This window comes from Herpailurus yagouaroundi, unplaced genomic scaffold, assembly GCF_014898765.1.
Source record: "Herpailurus yagouaroundi ecotype Mexico unplaced genomic scaffold, PumYag 186, whole genome shotgun sequence".
Taxonomy (NCBI): Eukaryota; Metazoa; Chordata; class Mammalia; order Carnivora; family Felidae; genus Herpailurus; species Herpailurus yagouaroundi.
The window spans coordinates 31982254-31999227 of NW_024412417.1; the positions used below are offsets into that span (position 1 = coordinate 31982254).

At 42.3% G+C, this 16974-nt stretch overlaps 1 protein-coding gene across 6 annotated transcripts in view; it reads left to right on the plus strand.

Annotated features, from left to right (window-relative positions):
* Positions 1–16974, plus strand: part of TBC1D31 (TBC1 domain family member 31) — a 96930-nt gene that overhangs the window by 4965 nt on the left and 74991 nt on the right. For 5 of the 6 annotated variants that reach the window (XM_040494337.1, XM_040494339.1, XM_040494340.1 and 2 more), the window contains exon 1: positions 7091–7239. The exons of the other annotated variant lie outside the window; for it this stretch is intronic. In XM_040494337.1, coding sequence (XP_040350271.1) covers positions 7106–7239 — 134 coding nt within the window. In that variant the 5' untranslated portion in view covers positions 7091–7105. Of the gene's footprint in view, positions 1–7090; positions 7240–16974 lie in introns of those variants that run through there. 6 annotated transcript variants of the gene reach the window in all.

Here is a 16974-nt window from a genome sequence, read left to right on the forward strand (position 1 = left end):
CCCCCCCCCCCCCCCCCCCCCCCCCCCCCCCCCCCCCCCCCCCCCGACGACTCAAATATCATCTGTCACAACAGTCATGCAGGAACACCATCCTAATGGGTTGCCTGCCACATAAGTGGCATCTTCAAAAATTCAAAGCACATTGCAAAGATGTAATTAATTCTTACATTAACTAGTAGGCAGTTTCATTAGCCCCATCATGCAGGTGAAGCTATGGCAAGAATAATAATTTCTCTTTTGTCATGCCTGGCAGAACCTGTCCTATATTTTTAGTCCTAAGTCTGGGAAATTTTAAAGATTTTGGCACACTGGGCTGGGAAACAAGGCAGTTACTAAACACTGGATAGATTATTCCCCATTTGTTATTTTGATGCACACGTGCGTGCGTGTGTGTGTGTGTGTGTGTGTACTAAAAAGTCAGCCTTAGGGGCGCCTGGGTGGCTCATTCGGTTAAGTGCCCACCTTCAGCTCAGATCATGATCTCACAGTTTGTGGGTTCAAACACCTTGTTGGGCTTTCTGCTGTCAGCACAGAGCCTGCTTTGGATCTTCTGTCCTCTCTTTCTGCCTCTCCCCTGCTTATTCGTTCTCTCTCTCTCTCAAAATAAAAAAATAGAAAATAAATAAATAAAAATAAAGTCAGCCTTTTACATACCATAAGGAACGAATCTGGATTCCAGGCTTGCCTCTGTCTTTTGCTGATTGTGTGACCTTTGCTGATTGTATGTGACCATGGGCAGGTCACTAAAAATAATAACAATATTATCTGACACTACAGCAAAGTTGTTTGTTGTCCGCTTGAATTGACAGCCTGCTGTTAACCAAGCTCTGGGCTTGAAGTTTCCATGCATGCCCTTAATGGGCACACTAACCCCCATAGATAGGTACAGAATTATTATTATTATTATTATTATTATTATTATCATTATTATGGACACTTGAGAAACAGATTATCATCTAACTCATCCAAGGTCCCATAACTGTAAGTGGTGATTCCAATCCAGGGCTGTCTGACCTGAGTCCATCTTTTAACTGCTCTGCTCTACCTCTGTGACAAATGTAAAAGTTCCTTATAAACTCCAAAGCATCTCACAGATACTAGTTTTACTCTAGTAACTAACACAAAGGACCAGCACATGGGAGGCAATTAATGTTGTATAGATGAGTAAAGCAGGCTGGCTGAACCAAAGTTTATGCAAGAAGTATTTGGAATAAAATAATCCCTTTAATATCAGACTTCTCTTAAGTAACAATTCCACATGCCAAAATCATCAGAGAACAGTAATCCAAGCAATGATTACAGCTATTGATAACTTATATTCATCAGTCATAGTTTATATTCATAATCAGAACAATAGTAAATGATACTCATTCAAGATATGCCTTGGGGAAGGCCTGCAAGGATCTGACATACCTTCCTTCTAAATCAAAGAAAAAACTCCTCCGTGTTAGAATGTGAGTAATATTTAAATACAGGATTCTTATCAGTTGGCTTTGGATCCAAGTCATCACCCATGGTGTAGACATTCCACTAGAATTAAGGCTCAAGCAAAACTCCCAAAAGCCTTTAATTGGAGACACATCCAGAGAAAGGCATATTAACCAGAATCCTGAGCTATTGCAAAGACTTGAGGCCTGTTTCCATCACTATCAGGAAACAACTTATTACCAGTTTGTTATAAAGGATACAACTCAAGAAAAGCCAAATGGAAGAAATGCACAGGGCAAGGAAGGGAGAAAGTATTCAGAGCCCCCATGCCTTCTCTGGGTGCACCACCCTCCCAGCACCTTGATGTGTTCACCAACCTGGACGCTCTCGGAATCCTTTCGTCTTGGGTTTTTATGGATGTTCCATTACCTAGGCCTGATTGATTAAATCATTAGCCATTGGTGATGAACTAAATTCCCAGCCCCTTCCTCCTCCCTGGAAGGTCAGAGGGGTGTGGCTGAAAGTTCCCTCCAACCACAGGTAGGTTCTGCAACCAGGCCCCCATCCTCCTAGAGTCACCACAATAGCATAAACTCAGGTCTGATAGAAAATGATTATGGATAACAAAAGGTGCTCCTTTCATCCTAGCACTCAGGAAATGAAGTTCTGTGCCAGGAACAGGGACAAAAAACAAATAGATGTTTCCCATTGTACCACAATATCATGCAGCTGTTAACCAAAATGTAACTAAGACTATGAGTTTTGCAACTAAAAATTTTAAGGGTAGGTTGTTTTACTAGGAAAGAATAGAGTAAGTAGAACAGGATGTAGGGGAGGGAGGATGCTTATTGAAAAAGAGAGAGAGAGAGGCGCCTGGGTGGCTCAGTCAGTTAAGCATGGGACTCTTGATATCAGCTCATGTCATGATCTCACAGTTTCTGAGTTCAAGCCCCACGTCACACTCTGTGTGGACCATTGGAGCCATCTTGGGATTCTTTCTCCCTCTTTCTTCCCCTCCCCCACTCTCTCTCAAAATAAATAAATAAGCTTTAAAAAAATAAAAGAAGGGGGGAGATATAAAAATTTACTATCTTCTAGTTTGTTTGTTTGTTTGTTTGTTTGTTTTTTTCCATATCATACTGTTCTTTTCATTTACCTTTTCATAAAAAGAGTCTTTCCTGGGTTGCCAGGCTGGCTCGATCAGTAGAGCATATGACTCTTGATCTCAGGGTCATGAGTTTGAGCCTCACGTTGAGTGTAGAGATTACTTAAAAATAAAATACAATTTAAAAAGAAAAAAGAGGCTTTCCCTGTTTCTACAAAGTTTTCATAATTATCATTCTGTTGACTAAATAATATTCTACTAGCGATATAGCATAATCCTTTGACCATTTTCCTATTTCAGATGCCTGTTTTGCAATACCTAATATGGCTTGAACATCTTCATGTGTATACATTTTTGTATATGGATAGCTAGCTTCTTTTTACTAATAATACATGTTGAATATTAAGAAATTGAAACTTTGTGGGCATGGTCTTAATAAGTCTTCACAAGAACATTTCAACCCTATGAGGTACTTTTATTTTTATTTATAATTGAAGAAACAGCCTCAGAAAAGTTAAGTCACTTGCCACTTGCTAGTAAGTGCAAAGGTAAGACTCAAACCCAGGTCTGTCCAGAGCCAAAGGTGGTACTCTCTAATTCAGTCATCCAACAAAGTACCATAGTCTGGGTGGTTTATAAACAACAGAAATTTATTTCTCGCAGGTCTGGAGACTAGAAGTGCAAGATCAGGGCACCAGCACGGTCAGGCTCTGGTGAGGGTCCCCTTCCATCTTGCATTTCTATCCTCACACGGTAGAAGGGAGAAGAGTGGTCTTTCAGGTCTCTCTTATAAGGGCATTAACTCCACTCATTAGGGCAGAGCCTCCCCAAGGCCCCACCTCCTGATACCATCACATTAGGCGTTAGGATTTTGACATTGTGGGGAGAATTTGGGGAGACACAATCAGCCCACAGCAACTTGTTAGGTACCAGGTACTCTTCCTGGCGCTGTGGATGCAGCAGCGAACCAAACTGACGAATATCCGTGGCCTCTTAGAGCTTACATTCTAGAGGAGGCAGGAAGACTATCGAAAGGGCAGAAGTTAGATGCACAGTAGATGAACCCTTGACACGTGCCTGGAGCCAAAATAAAGCGAAGGAGATTTGGGTTGGTCAGGGAAGGCCTCACTGTGATCTCAAGGGACGCTTGAGTAAAGATCTTAAGGAGGTGAAAGAGCAAGCAATGCGGACAGCTGGGGAAAACCATTCAGGCAGCAGGGCTGGCAAAGGCCCTGAGTGGAAGCGTGCCTGGCAGGGAGGCCTCACAGCACCAAGCCCAACGTGGCTGAGTGGAGAAAGTCGGGGGCGGGGGGGTGGTCAGAGAGAGCAAGGAAGGAGGGGTACTTAGAATCAGGCAGGACATTGTAGGTTATTGAAAGGACGTTGCATTCTATTCCGGTCTTTTTTTTTTTTTTTTTTTTTTAAAGATTTTAGTTGTAAGTAATCTCTGCACCCAACTTAGGGCTTGAACTCACAACCCTGAGATCAAGAGTCACATGCTCCACTGACTGAGCCAGCCAGGTGCCTCTATTCTGCTCTTAACCACTCCACCACATTGCTTCTCAATAATTCTACTGGACAGGAGCGCCTGGGCGGCTCAGTCGGTCGAGCATCCGACTTCAGCTCAGGTCATGATCTCACAGTTCATGAGTTTGAGCCCCACATCGGGCTCACTGCTGTTAGTGCAGAGCCCGCTTCAGATCTTCTGTCCCCCGAGTCTCTGCCCCTTCCCCACTTGCGCGCACTCTCTCTCTCTCAAAAATAAATAAATCTTTAAAAAAATAATAATAATTCTACTGAACAGATTTCCAGGAGGGGGATTCTGACGTGAAAGGATGTGAGCATCTTTATTACTATCACTCCCAGACACTGCCTAGTCAGTAGCCTAGGCTACAGGGGTCCTCGCTTACTTGGGCACTTCCAAGGCTCTTGCCTAACTTTCTTAAAAATGAGGGGAGGGGTGACTGGGTGGCTCAGTTGGTTAAGCGTGCAACTCGGTTTCAGCTCAGGTCATGATCTCACAGTTTGTGAGTTCTAGCCCCGCTTGGACTCTGTGCTGACCGCTCAGAGCCTGGAGCCTGCTTCAGATTCGGTGTCTCCCTCTCTCTCTGCCCCTCCCCACTCTTGCGCTGTTTTTGCTTTTGTTTTATGTTTATTTATTCTTGAGAGAGAGAGAGAGAGAGAGAGAGAGAGAGAGCGCGCGAGCCAGAGTGGGGGAGGGGCAGAGAGAGAGAGAAAGGGAGACATAGAAAACGAAGCAGGCTCCAGGCTCTGAGCTGTCAGCAAAGAGTCCAACGCGGGGCTCAAATTCGCAAACTGTGAGATCATGACCTGAGCTGAAGTCGGATGCTTAACCAACTGAGCCACCCAGGAGCCCCTAAAAAAAATTAAAATTTTTAAATTTTTAAAAAATTTAAAATTTTAAAATTAAAAAAAAATTTAAAGAAACAGTAAGTACATACACCTTAAATTTCCACAATGATATATGTCAAATGTATTTAAATTAAAAAACAAAGTCAAACAAAAAAACAAGTACAATCATGTCTCAATTAATACAGTAGCTACATTCCAGGAAAATTTAGAGTATATTAAATCCCTGTAAATATTCTTCATGTTTATATGTAAAACAGAATTAGGTACTAGTTCAGCTATTACAAATGGGATTTTTACTTACAGGAATGTATTGGAAATGTTCAAAAGGATGCAAGACCATTTTATACATTGTAGGATGTCTGCCTAACATCCCTGACCCCCTTTCCTAAATTCCTGTTGTGCCCTTAGTTATTGTGATAACCCAAAACAATCATGTTATGAGTTGAATTGTGTTCCCCAAATAGATATATTAAAATCCTAACCCCTGGTCCCGGTGAATGTGATGTTATTTGAAAATAGTATTTGCAGATGTAATCAAGCTTAAATGAGGTCATAGTTGATTAGGGTGAGCTAGTCCATTGGATTAACAGTGACTTGATATACTTATAAAAGGAGAAAATGTAGACACAGACACAGGGGGAGAAGGCCATGCAAAGACAAGGGCAGAGATCAGAGTGATGCATCTCTAAGCCAAGGATTGCCGACCGGTACCAGGAACTAGGAGAGAAGCATGACAAACTCTCCCTCAAAGCCTCCAGACTTTGATTTCAGACTTCTGACCCCTGGAACCATGAGAGAATGAATTTCACTATTTTAAGCCACCCAGTTTGCAATACTTTGTTACCGCGTCTCTGGGAAACCAATATAAATGTCTTACATAGCACAATGAAGACACTGTTGAAAACCTGTCTTTGTGCCTCCTTCCTGCACAGTGCCCAGATCTCTGCTCAGATAATACCTGCCAGCAGTGCCTTCCCCGAACACCTTAATCCAGGTATCACCCCGCCCATCCTGCTCATTCCTTTACCCCGCTTAAATTTTTCTTCACTTTTCATTATCTGACACGATATACTTTATTTATTTTCTTAGTCATTGTCTGTCTTCCCAACTAGAATGCAAGTTCCAGGAAAGGGCAATTTTGTCTTGTTCACTGCCATTCCCCAGCACCTGGAACAACCCTTTCCCACACAGGAGCTCCACTGACATTTATTGAACTAGCAAATGAGGATCTCCTTTGCAGAGAGAGGACAAATGCAATCTTAATATAATGAGGAATAGAACAGAATAGCTTACCTGGAGAAAGCAAAGAGACATAGCAAAGCACCTGAGAGCTGGAAGACTTGGAGGAAAAGTAATTCAAATGTTTTAGTGAAAGTTGGATATACAACCTCTTTTGATCACGGGATGTTATTGCTGATGCCGCAGATGTAATGTGCAAACATGCATATGCTTGACTGGCAAGGCATTGGAGCCAAAAAAGCTACAGCTGTCACGCTTGTCTGAAGCCAGTCCAAGTAGGCTGAGCATGCATTTAGAGAGCTCTGAAAGCATTTTATATCTGGTACGTGCTGTCAAAGGCAGTAGGAAAAAAAATGTGTTGGCAAGGGACAGTACATACTAACCAGCCGAGTTCGTGCGTGCATTAGGTTACATGCAGGTGTCACAGCTTCGGCACTGTAGACACTTCGGGTCAAACAGTTATTTGTTGGTGAGGGGCTTCCCTGCGTGTGGGAGGATGATTATCAGCACCTTTGGTACCATGTGACAGTAGCACCCACCTTCTCAGCTATGACAACCAAAAACGTCTGCAGACATGGCCAAATGTCCTCTGGGGGCAGTCACCCTTGGTTGAGAACCACTGAGTTACATGTGATGCTTGTCCACTCCCCCTCCTTCCTTGGCAACTCCCCCTTATGCCCCCAACACACACACACACACACACACACACACACACACACACAGAGTGAAACAACCCTCCCACCTCCCTCTCCCCAAAGGATGATTTATTCCTATATGTTCTTCCACTGAATGTGCCTCTGGGACTTCCTGAGGTCATCCGTGGTCAACCATGACATTAGAAGCCTCTAACAAAACACATCTCTTAAGGTCATGAGAGTGTCTAGTTCCGTTCTATATTGAGGCTAGACTTGACCATGTGACTTGCGTTAGCCAATGGGACATTGGCTGGCCTGGTGATGCATGCAACAGCTTGTGAAACACTTCCACACTCAGGCTTGTCCTACTGAAACATTCCTTTCTAAGAGCCCAGGGCCGTGTAAAGAAGCTCAAGCTAGACTACTGAATGATGAGAGGCCGCGTGGACAGAGGCACAGGTAGGTGAGAAGCCATCTTGGATGTTTCAGCCCCAGATGAGCCTTCAGCTGCACGCAACCACCAGTGACCACGGCTGTATCGTGGTGAGTCAGGCTATATCGTGGTATATCAGCTGGGCCCAGTCAACTCACAGAATGGTGAAATTTAGGAAATCATGAAATTTAGGAAATCATGAAGCCAATGAATTTTGAGGTAATTTTTACACAGCAACATACAACTGAAACATCAAATGTCTAAGTCGTTGAAGTGAGAAGGAAGCGGTGCAGTGCTAGAGCAGGCTCGTATTAGCTCGCAAGAGCCAACTGTTAAATTTTCAGGATTTTTCTGAGACGATTATTAAATACAGCCTTTATCAAAAATTGAATTATATAAACTTAGATGGAAATAAATTATATCTTAAAGGAAATACTCAAAACATATCATTTCTTGAAAAACATATCATTTGGGGTGCCTGGGTGGCTCAGTCAGTTGAGCGTCCGACTTCGGCTCAGGTCATGATCTCGCAGTCTGTGAGTTCGCCCTGCGTCGGGGTCTGTGCTGACAGCTCAGAGCCTGGAGCCTGCTTCGGATTCTGTGTCTCCCTCTCTCTCTGCCCCTCCCCTGCTCATGCTCTGTCTCTCTCTCTGTCAAAAATAAATAAAACATTTTAAAAAATGGAAAATAAAACATATCATTTGTTAATTCCTATACCATATTTTACTATTATTGATGCTCTTGGAAGTTTTCTATGTCCATCGTATCTGTATGGTGAACATACTATGTAATAGTGTACTATTGCTCACCTCTTTCCAATGGCATCACATTGGTAGCTTGAAATTGGCCTTGAATAGTAGGAGTACTTATACCACAGAAATTACCAAATGCTACAAACCAGGGCTTTATTTTTGTCCAGAGAGCCAGTTGTTAAATTTATCAGCACATCACTGGTACTCTCCTTAGAGGGGCTTAAATAATAGCAATAATACAATATTTAGGGTGTGTGTGTGTGTGTGTGTGTGTGTGTGGTGTGTTAATGGGGAATAAACAGGATTATCATGCAAATAATGAATTCCCTTCATAGCTTAGCAGGATATGCTATGAGAATACAGATGAAGGCAGCACCAGAGACGTTCTGGGCGTACAAGTTTTTACTGGACTATTGTTTTTTTGTATATCTACAGTGTTAAGTGATGGTCATGGAGGCTTCCGAGTAATTGCTGTGTGTTGTGCTGCCAGTGAGAAAAGCATAATGTGGTTGCCTATTTCTTGTCTGCGGGTAAAAATCAGCAAAGTCTGGCATTCTGGACGGTTTAATAAAGAAAGATACAAGAAATAATAATAGTAGTAATAACAGCTAGCATTCACTGAGGACTTCTGTGTGCCAAAGTTGTTCTAAGCTCTAAACAATTTTGGGGTTGCTCCTATTTTTATCCCAATTTTACAGATAGAGAAATCAAGGCATGGAGAAGTTCAATATTATGCCCAGGGTTAGAGTACTAGTAAGCAGTGGACTCAGGCAACATACTTACGGGGAGAACAGGGTGGAATATGTGAAATTAGGACTCCGTGTTCACAGTACTCATGAGTTAGAGTCAAATTTATTTACTCCTATGGGAGATATTCCCAGAATTCTCTGACTCCACAGCCCTCTGCCCAGCAAGGCCTTTGTAATAGGCCTGTTTGGGCAGAGTAACACCCTTCTAAGGTCTACAGGTGAAGGTGGTAATCCCATTGTGCATACCCTATCTTATCTTTCTCTTTGCTCATGTAGAAAATTGCTTGCACAGGGATGCTTGGCTGGCTCAGCTGGTAGAACATGTGATTCTTGATCTTGGGGTTGTGAGTTTGAGCCCCACATAGGGTGTAGAGATTACTTAAAAATAAAATCTTTGGGAAAAAAAATTTTTAAAGAAAGAAAGTTGTTTGCAGTATTTTTCAAAGCCATCAATATAATAAGACCCAAACTACTTGGGTAAAGGGGAGAAGGGAGGGGTGGATGGGCAGAGCACAGAGGATTTTTAGGGCAAAGAAAGTACTCTGGATATTATAATGTCCAAAGCCACAGAATGTACAACACCAAGAGTGAACCACAGTGTAAACCAGGGGCTCTGGGAAATTATGATGTGTCCATGTAGGTTCATCAGTTGTAACAAAGGTATCACTCTGGTGGGGATGCCGATAATGGGGAGGCTGTGCACGGGTGGGGGCAGGAGGTATGTGGGGAAATCTCTATACCTTTCCTTTAATTTTTCTGTGATCTTAAAACTGCTCTAAAAAAAATTCTTTAATTTTTTTAAATTTTTTTTTGAGACACACACACACACACACACACACACACACACACACACACACAGACTGCGAGTGGGGGAGGGGCAGAGAGCGAGAGAAACCGAATCTGAAGCAGGCTCCAGGCTCCATGCTGTCAGCACGGAGCCCGATGTGGGGCTCAAACCACGAGATCATGACCTGAGCTGAGGTCAGACGCTTAACCTACTGAGCCACCCACGCTCCCCTAAAAAAAAAAATTCCTTAAAAAAATATATTTAGGGGAGATGGTTTTTACTATTGAGTAAGGCCACATAAAAACCAGAAGAGACCGAAGTGCCTGGTCTCTTAGGTGTGGATTCCTTACCAGTCATCCTCACTCGGCTCTGTGGCCTCTTTCCACATGCTACCCAGAGTGGGCACTGGACAAAAGAAGCCACGCTGCCCTCGAATACTTAAATGGACAATAAATGCTTTGCTCAGTCTGCCTTCCTCCCTTACAGCAATTAGAGGTATTTTACTCACGGTTTATGGCGTCCTGTCACACTTGATTGATAGCCTGTCCTCTGAGCCCATAAATGTTTTTAGGAGCCTGTGAATCAAAGCTAGTTATTCAGTCCTGTGGGAGATATTCCCAGCATTCCCTGACTCCACAGTCCTCTGCCCAGGGAGGCCTTTGGAACAGGCCACCACTGACAGAGCATAATTTGAAAGGTTTAGGCTTCCAATAGAACCTTTCCAAGCGACCTTAAACTAGCGCCTACAAGAGTACAATAGTACACTTAGGTATTAATTTCTCCAGCATAAAGTTTGCAATAGTACGCTGAGGTATTAATTTCTCTAGCATCAAGTTTGCAAATAATTTTTTAAACCCAACTGTCAACAACAGAGGGATTATAAACTCATGCCACACCACACGTCCATAAGATGGGATATCATGCAGTTGTCGCTAAGACAGAGGTAGCTATAGGCTGTCCTTCTTAGGACAGTTGTGGACATGATGGGGGCCGAGATTTCCACACGCTCCTCCTCTCCTGGCCACGTGGAAAGGCTGCAAAGACTGGAAACTTGCAGCCACTGCCCATTCTGTCATGTTACGGTCTCCTCCTTCCTTTGGCTTGCAGGAGGTCTTTTAAAAAAACCACAGTCTATGGCAGCAGTTTCTCATCGTAAAGTGGGAATGATCTTGCTGCCTGTCAAAATCAACACCACACCCCCACACACACTTTGATACTATACAATTCCAGCTGTAGTTGTCAAATCCTTTTGATTACACATGAAACACTGCCCTTGGTTGCTTTCATGTATGTTTTATGAGGACACCTAGACATGAATATTTATTTAAGCAACTTGGAGCATGTCTCTTTGATTTTCTTCTTCTGTTCTGAGTCACGTTAAAAGGGTGGGGCCGGTGCACCATGTCGTAGCTAACCTGTTATGGCTTTTGCCTTACTGCCCGCCCCCACCCCCCCATCCCTACCACGCCAAACAGTTGAGCCGTCTGGGAAATGGAAAACATTGCCTGGGTTTGCATCAGTTAGCAGTATGACACGCATCCCTGTGTTACCGATGGAACAGAACTCTTTCTTTGCAGTGTCAGCTTACCCACACAATATGTCAATGTACCCTTGTCATTTAACTATTGCCTGCTTGGATTCCTTTTATGGTGGCTGCCTTGGTCAACCCTTCATCGCTTTTGTCTCACACTCCTTCTGCCTCAAGCTTCAATTCTTTTTTTTTTTTTATGTTTATTTTTGAGAGAGAGAGAGAGAGAGAAACAGAGTGTGAGTGGGGGAGGGACAGAGAGAAAGGGAATCACAGAATCTGAAGCAGGCTCCAGGCTCTGAGCTGTCAGCACAGAGCCCAATGTGGGGTTTGAATCATGAACTGCGAGATCATGACCTGAGCCAAAGTAAGATGCTTAACAGACTAAGCCACCCAGGTGCCCCTCAAGCTTTAAACTCTTAAATGATCTTTCTACTACAGAGGGATATGTCTAGAAACCACCAGTTTCCCTAGAACCTTTTAAAATAAGATCCAACCTCCTTAGAATGGAAATATGGGACTTTTATATTCTTAGTTTTACATGTGTCTCAGTCTTCTGCCTCTCACCCCCACAATAATAATAATAATTATAATAATAATAATAGTTATTGCTATTATTATTGAGAGCTTTGTAGGTGCTAAGCATGTTACATGCATAATAACTCCTTGTGCATCTGTGCTTTGATTGCACTCAGCATTTCTAGTTTCTAGAAGGTTCCATGTTGTTTCACAAATGCCCCTGCCTTTCTGCAGATGCTGTTTCCTTCCCTAACTTCTCTGCCTTATAACCCCTATTTATCCTTCCAGACTCAGCTCAAGTATTACCACCTCCTGAAGCCTTCCCTGACTTGTTTTTCTTCCAATTACCTCTACTTTAGAAAATAGAAGGCAATGTTTTTGCTCAAATAACCAGAGTATAGGAAGGACAGGAGTCCAGATTAGCTTCTGGGACAGTTAGAACAAGGGACATAAATGCTGCCAGAATGTTCTTTTACTATTTCTGGTTTTCTTGCCCCTACCCCCCCCCCTTTTTTTTTGAGTTTTAGCTACCCTGTCTCAGACTGGCTCTCACCACAAAGTTGGAGGTACTGTCTCTGGCAGCTCCCAGTCTACCAGAGAGGGAGGAAACTTGCTGGCCTCGGTCTCAACTTTAAAAACCCCCCAAAAGGGCTCTGGTTGATCCAGCTGAGTCAGGCCCCACCCCTGAGCCAATCATTTGACCAGTGAGGGGTGGGCTAGAAGCATTTCTCAGAAGTGTGTGTCATACTGCATTTGAGGAGCTTGGAGGCGGTGGGGGACAGGGGTAGGGACAGCGCTGGATAGACATGGATATCCATGTCTACAGTCTTACCGTACCCTTCCCCAACCCCACTCAGTGCTTTATTGTGTTTTAAGTGCTGTCAACATCTTTGTTTACCAACACTCCTTTTAATGTGCAAATAAACCCTTTTTCCAAGGAGATAAAACAGAATCTTGTTATAATAGTTCCCAGAGGTTTTTTTTTTTTTTTAATGTTTTTGTTTTATATTTGAGACAGAGAGAGACAGAGCATGAACGGGGGAGGGGCAGAGAGAGAGGGAGACACAGAATCGGAAGCAGGCTCCAGGCTCTGAGCCATCAGCCCAGAGCCCAACGCGGGGCTCGAACTCACAGACCACGAGATCGTGACCTGAGCTGAAGTCGGACGCTTAACCGACTGAGCCACCCAGGCGCCCCAGTTCCCAGAGTTTTTTAACCCAAGCTAGCAATAAATTATTTTCTGGTGCATGCAATAGGTCTTTTGGAAGAATTCAGAACCACACCAATGGTTCTGAACCATTAACTAACTCTATTAGTTAACTTTATGCTGCAGTTAACAGCCTGGCCGATCCCAGATGAATGAGCAGTAAATGTTTATTGTTGCATGCCACCGAGTTTTGGTGGTTGCTTTTTCACAGCATCGTTGCAGCTACAGATAACTAACGTAATAGGATTGCACTTCTGGCCCCTTGTGTTTGGATGGAACCACAGTTCTGGTAGTGAGTTGAGAGTAAAGGTTATAGTGACATTTCTGGGCTAGAGCATTCAATTGGTGGTATGAGACCCTCTAGAACTCTCTTTCCACCCTCTGGACAGCAACCTAAACTTTTGTAATGGTGGCTACTCCATCGGCCTAGCTCCCTTAGAGACAATATGAGCTAAATACACCACTGAGTTGTTTTAAGCCACTGACTTTTGGAGTGGCTAGTTACTTTGGCATAACTTAATCTAATCTAACTGAGTGAGGTGAGAAAGGGTATTTGAAGAACTTTGCTAAAGGTTATCTATTGCTTTCTACTTGGTGCTCTTTGAGAAATTGCAATAAATGTTTGAATTGTATTTTCAGTTGTTCTTGGTTATCATGCTGGTTTGATTTGCTTGCTCACTCCTTGACTGGCTTAGGTTTGGGCATATTAGAGAACTGGTTGCCAAGAAATTGGGAAAGAGAATAGCTGCCCCTCACCTTCTAAATATCTTGGGATTTTTCCCAAACAGAAAAGGTTTTCAGATATTGAGCATTCCAAATGTCCACTAAATTCCCTCTAGCAAGGCAGATGAAGTGAGGGCGCCTGGGTGGCTCGGTTGAGTGTCCAACTCTTGATCTCGGCTCAGGTCATGATCCCACAGTTTCATGGATTTGAGCCCTGCATCAGACTCTGTGCTTACCATGCTCAGAGCCTCCTTGGAATCCTCCCCTTGTCTCTGCCCCTCCCCTGCTCACGCTGTCTCTGTCTCTCTCCAAATAAATAAATAAACTTTAAAAAAAAAAGTAGACACAATGGAAGTTCTTCTCTTTCTAGATTATATATTATTACAGCAAAAAAGAAGGCTTCCTTCAACAATGGAAGTGGGATAGGCAAGAGGACAAAGAGGAAGGGCTTTGTAAAGCAAAACCCAAAAATCCCTTGGACATGCACAACTTTCCATTCCTTTGAGAATGTAGTTGAAATACATACAAAGAAGAAAACAGGAGGAAACCTTTGTGACCTTCAGTTAGGTAAAGATTTCTTAGATATCACACCAAAAACTCCAAAACACTGTTGGGTTGATCTTGAACACTAACATCATCTACTCATTGAAAGACATTGTTAAGAGAATGAAAAAACAAGGCACAAACTGGGAGAAAATATATGCAAAGTGCATGTATGATAAACGGCTTGTATCCACAATATGTAAAGAACTCTCAAAACTCAATAAAAAAAAAGACCAGTTAAACAATGGATAAAATGTTTGAACATATACTTCACCAAAGATATATGCAGAAGGCAAATAATCACAAGAAAAGATGCTGGACATATCATTTGTCATTCCAGAAAGGGAAATTGAAATCACCAGGAGGGTACCACAATACTCCTAGTACGGCTGTAATCACAAAGACTCATCATAGATGTGGGACACCTGGAACTATCCTACATTGTTGGTGGGATGTAAAATGGCACAACTACTCTGAAAACATTTGATGCTTTCTTAAAAAGTTAAGCCTACACCTACCATATGGCCCAGTCATTCCACTTCTAAGAATTTACCCAACAGAACTGAGAACATATGTTTACACAAAGACTTGTACAGGAATGTTCATAACAGCTGTCTTTGTAATAGCCCCAAACTGGAAACAATCCAAATGTTCATCAAAGGTGACTGGATACATTAATTGTGGTATATCAATACCATAGACTATCAATGATAAAAACATACGAACTGTTGATATACCCAACAACATAGTTGATTCTCAAAATAATTATGCTAATTGAAAGAAGCCAGGCCAAAAGAAAAATAAAGGAGTACATAGTTTAGGACCTATTTACATCAATTTCTAGAAAATATTAACTAAGATACAGAAAGCAGATTAGTGGTTGCCTGTAGGCAAGGTGGGTGGGGATAAAAAGAAATTGAATTCGAAACAGGCAAGGGGAAACGTTGGGGGGGTGATGTCTATGTTCATTATCTTGATTATGATGATGGCTTCATAGGAGTCTATTTATGTCAAATCATGAAATTATACAACTTAAATATGTACAGTTTATTAAATGTCAATTACACCTCAATTTAGCTGAAAAATATATTTATAGAATGCATCAGTTATTGACTGAGTAATGATTCAGGAAGGAACTACGAAACGGTCTACCAACTTGGGTTATAAACATTGGGAAATTACAGTAAGTAGAAGGTTGGCAGCTATGGGTGCATGTTTTCTTCAGTTGCCAGCCTGACCTTCAGATTTGGCTCAACTAAATCCAAAGACAAGTGCAAAGTGGGAGTCCAGAAGATCTGTAATATAGAAACCTCTTTGTCACATACCTGAAATTGAGTAGGATGGTCGCATGGGCTGTGACAGCCGATATGAGCTTGACTGCAGACAGGTTAAACCAAAGTAGTTCAGGAAATCATTCAGCACATTTGTCTCTGCTACTGATAAAAATGTTGCTTGGCTACCTGCATGGGATAGAAAAAAACCTTTATTTCAAGTTAAGCACCCATAAGTTTAGCACCCTAAGTTTCTTGAATAATAATGCAAACATTCATACACATAACTTATTATCATCTCAAATCCAATAAATAAAAATGAGGAATGTGATTGTCTCTTCTGCAAAAGGTTATTAAAAGTTGTATGGTCTTAGGGCACGTGGGTGGCTCAGTCGCTTAAGCATCCCACTTCAGCTCAGGTCATGATCTCATGGTTTGTGAGTTCAAGCCCTGGGTCAGGCTCTGTGCTGACAGCTCAGAGCCTGGAGCCTGCTTTGGATTCTGTGTCTCTGTCTCTGTCTGCCCCTCCCCAACTCATGCTGTGTGTGTGTGTGTGTGTGTGTGTGTGTGTGTCTATCAAAAATAAATAAACATTAACAAAAAAAATTTTTTTAAGTTGTGTGGTCTCTCAGAGTCACCCCTTAGTAACAACACAAAAAGTTTTAAAATCTGCATTGGAAAATTTTTGTGAGAGTTTTGCTTTTCTGGTAAAGTTTGAGCTTTTCAAATATGATGGTCATATAATTTTGTAAAAATTTATTTTTCTGTTGGGACCAAGAATGAAAAGACTAAAAATCTCATCCTGGCTCTCCTATGAACTCAATTTCCTTGTCTGCAAAACAGAGATACAAGAAGCACCTACCTGTAGTAGGTTTGAACAGTGAGCCCCCAAAATACATATCCATGACCTAATCCCCAGAAAATGTGAATGTTACCTTATTTGGGAAAACAGTCTCTGTAGGTAAAATTAAGGATCTTGGAATGAGGAAATCATCCTGGATTATCTGGGTGGGCCCTAAATCCAATGACAGGTGTTCTTATAGGAGAAAAGCAAGAGAGATTGGAGACTGAGGGGAAAAAGATAAGGCAATGTGAAAATGGAAGCAGAGAATCGAGGGATAAAACGGAACGATGTGGTCCCAAGTCAAGGAAACCAGTAGCTGGAAAAGGCAGGGAATGGAATCTTCCCTGGATCCGCTGGATTGAGCGCTCTGCCTACACCTTGATTTCTGACTGTGGCTTCCAGAACCATGAGAGAGTACCTTTTTTTAAAAAAAAAAAAAAAACTAATTTGTGGTAATTTATTACTGCAGCCTCAGAAAACCAATACATTAACTCACAGAGCACAAAAAAATGGGAATAGTACTACCAGCATTGTAGGTTTGCTATGAGGATTAAATGAGCACTTAGAAGAATGCTTGATACCTCGCAGGCACGATAGAAGTGCTGAGTTTTTACAAAAAAGAACTCTGGCCTCAATGCAGCTGATTGTTGATGACATCGCTTTTCTGGTCCGTGACTGGTGGGCCGGATTCCATGATACTGGTGCACCTTGTTAGATTACGGAATTGAAAAACTAATCACGACGATGGTGAAAAGGCCAAGAACGTACACTATAGAGGTTCTTTTCAAAGGAACACTCTATAAGAGAAACACTTCAAGTCTCAATGTATTTGGATCCT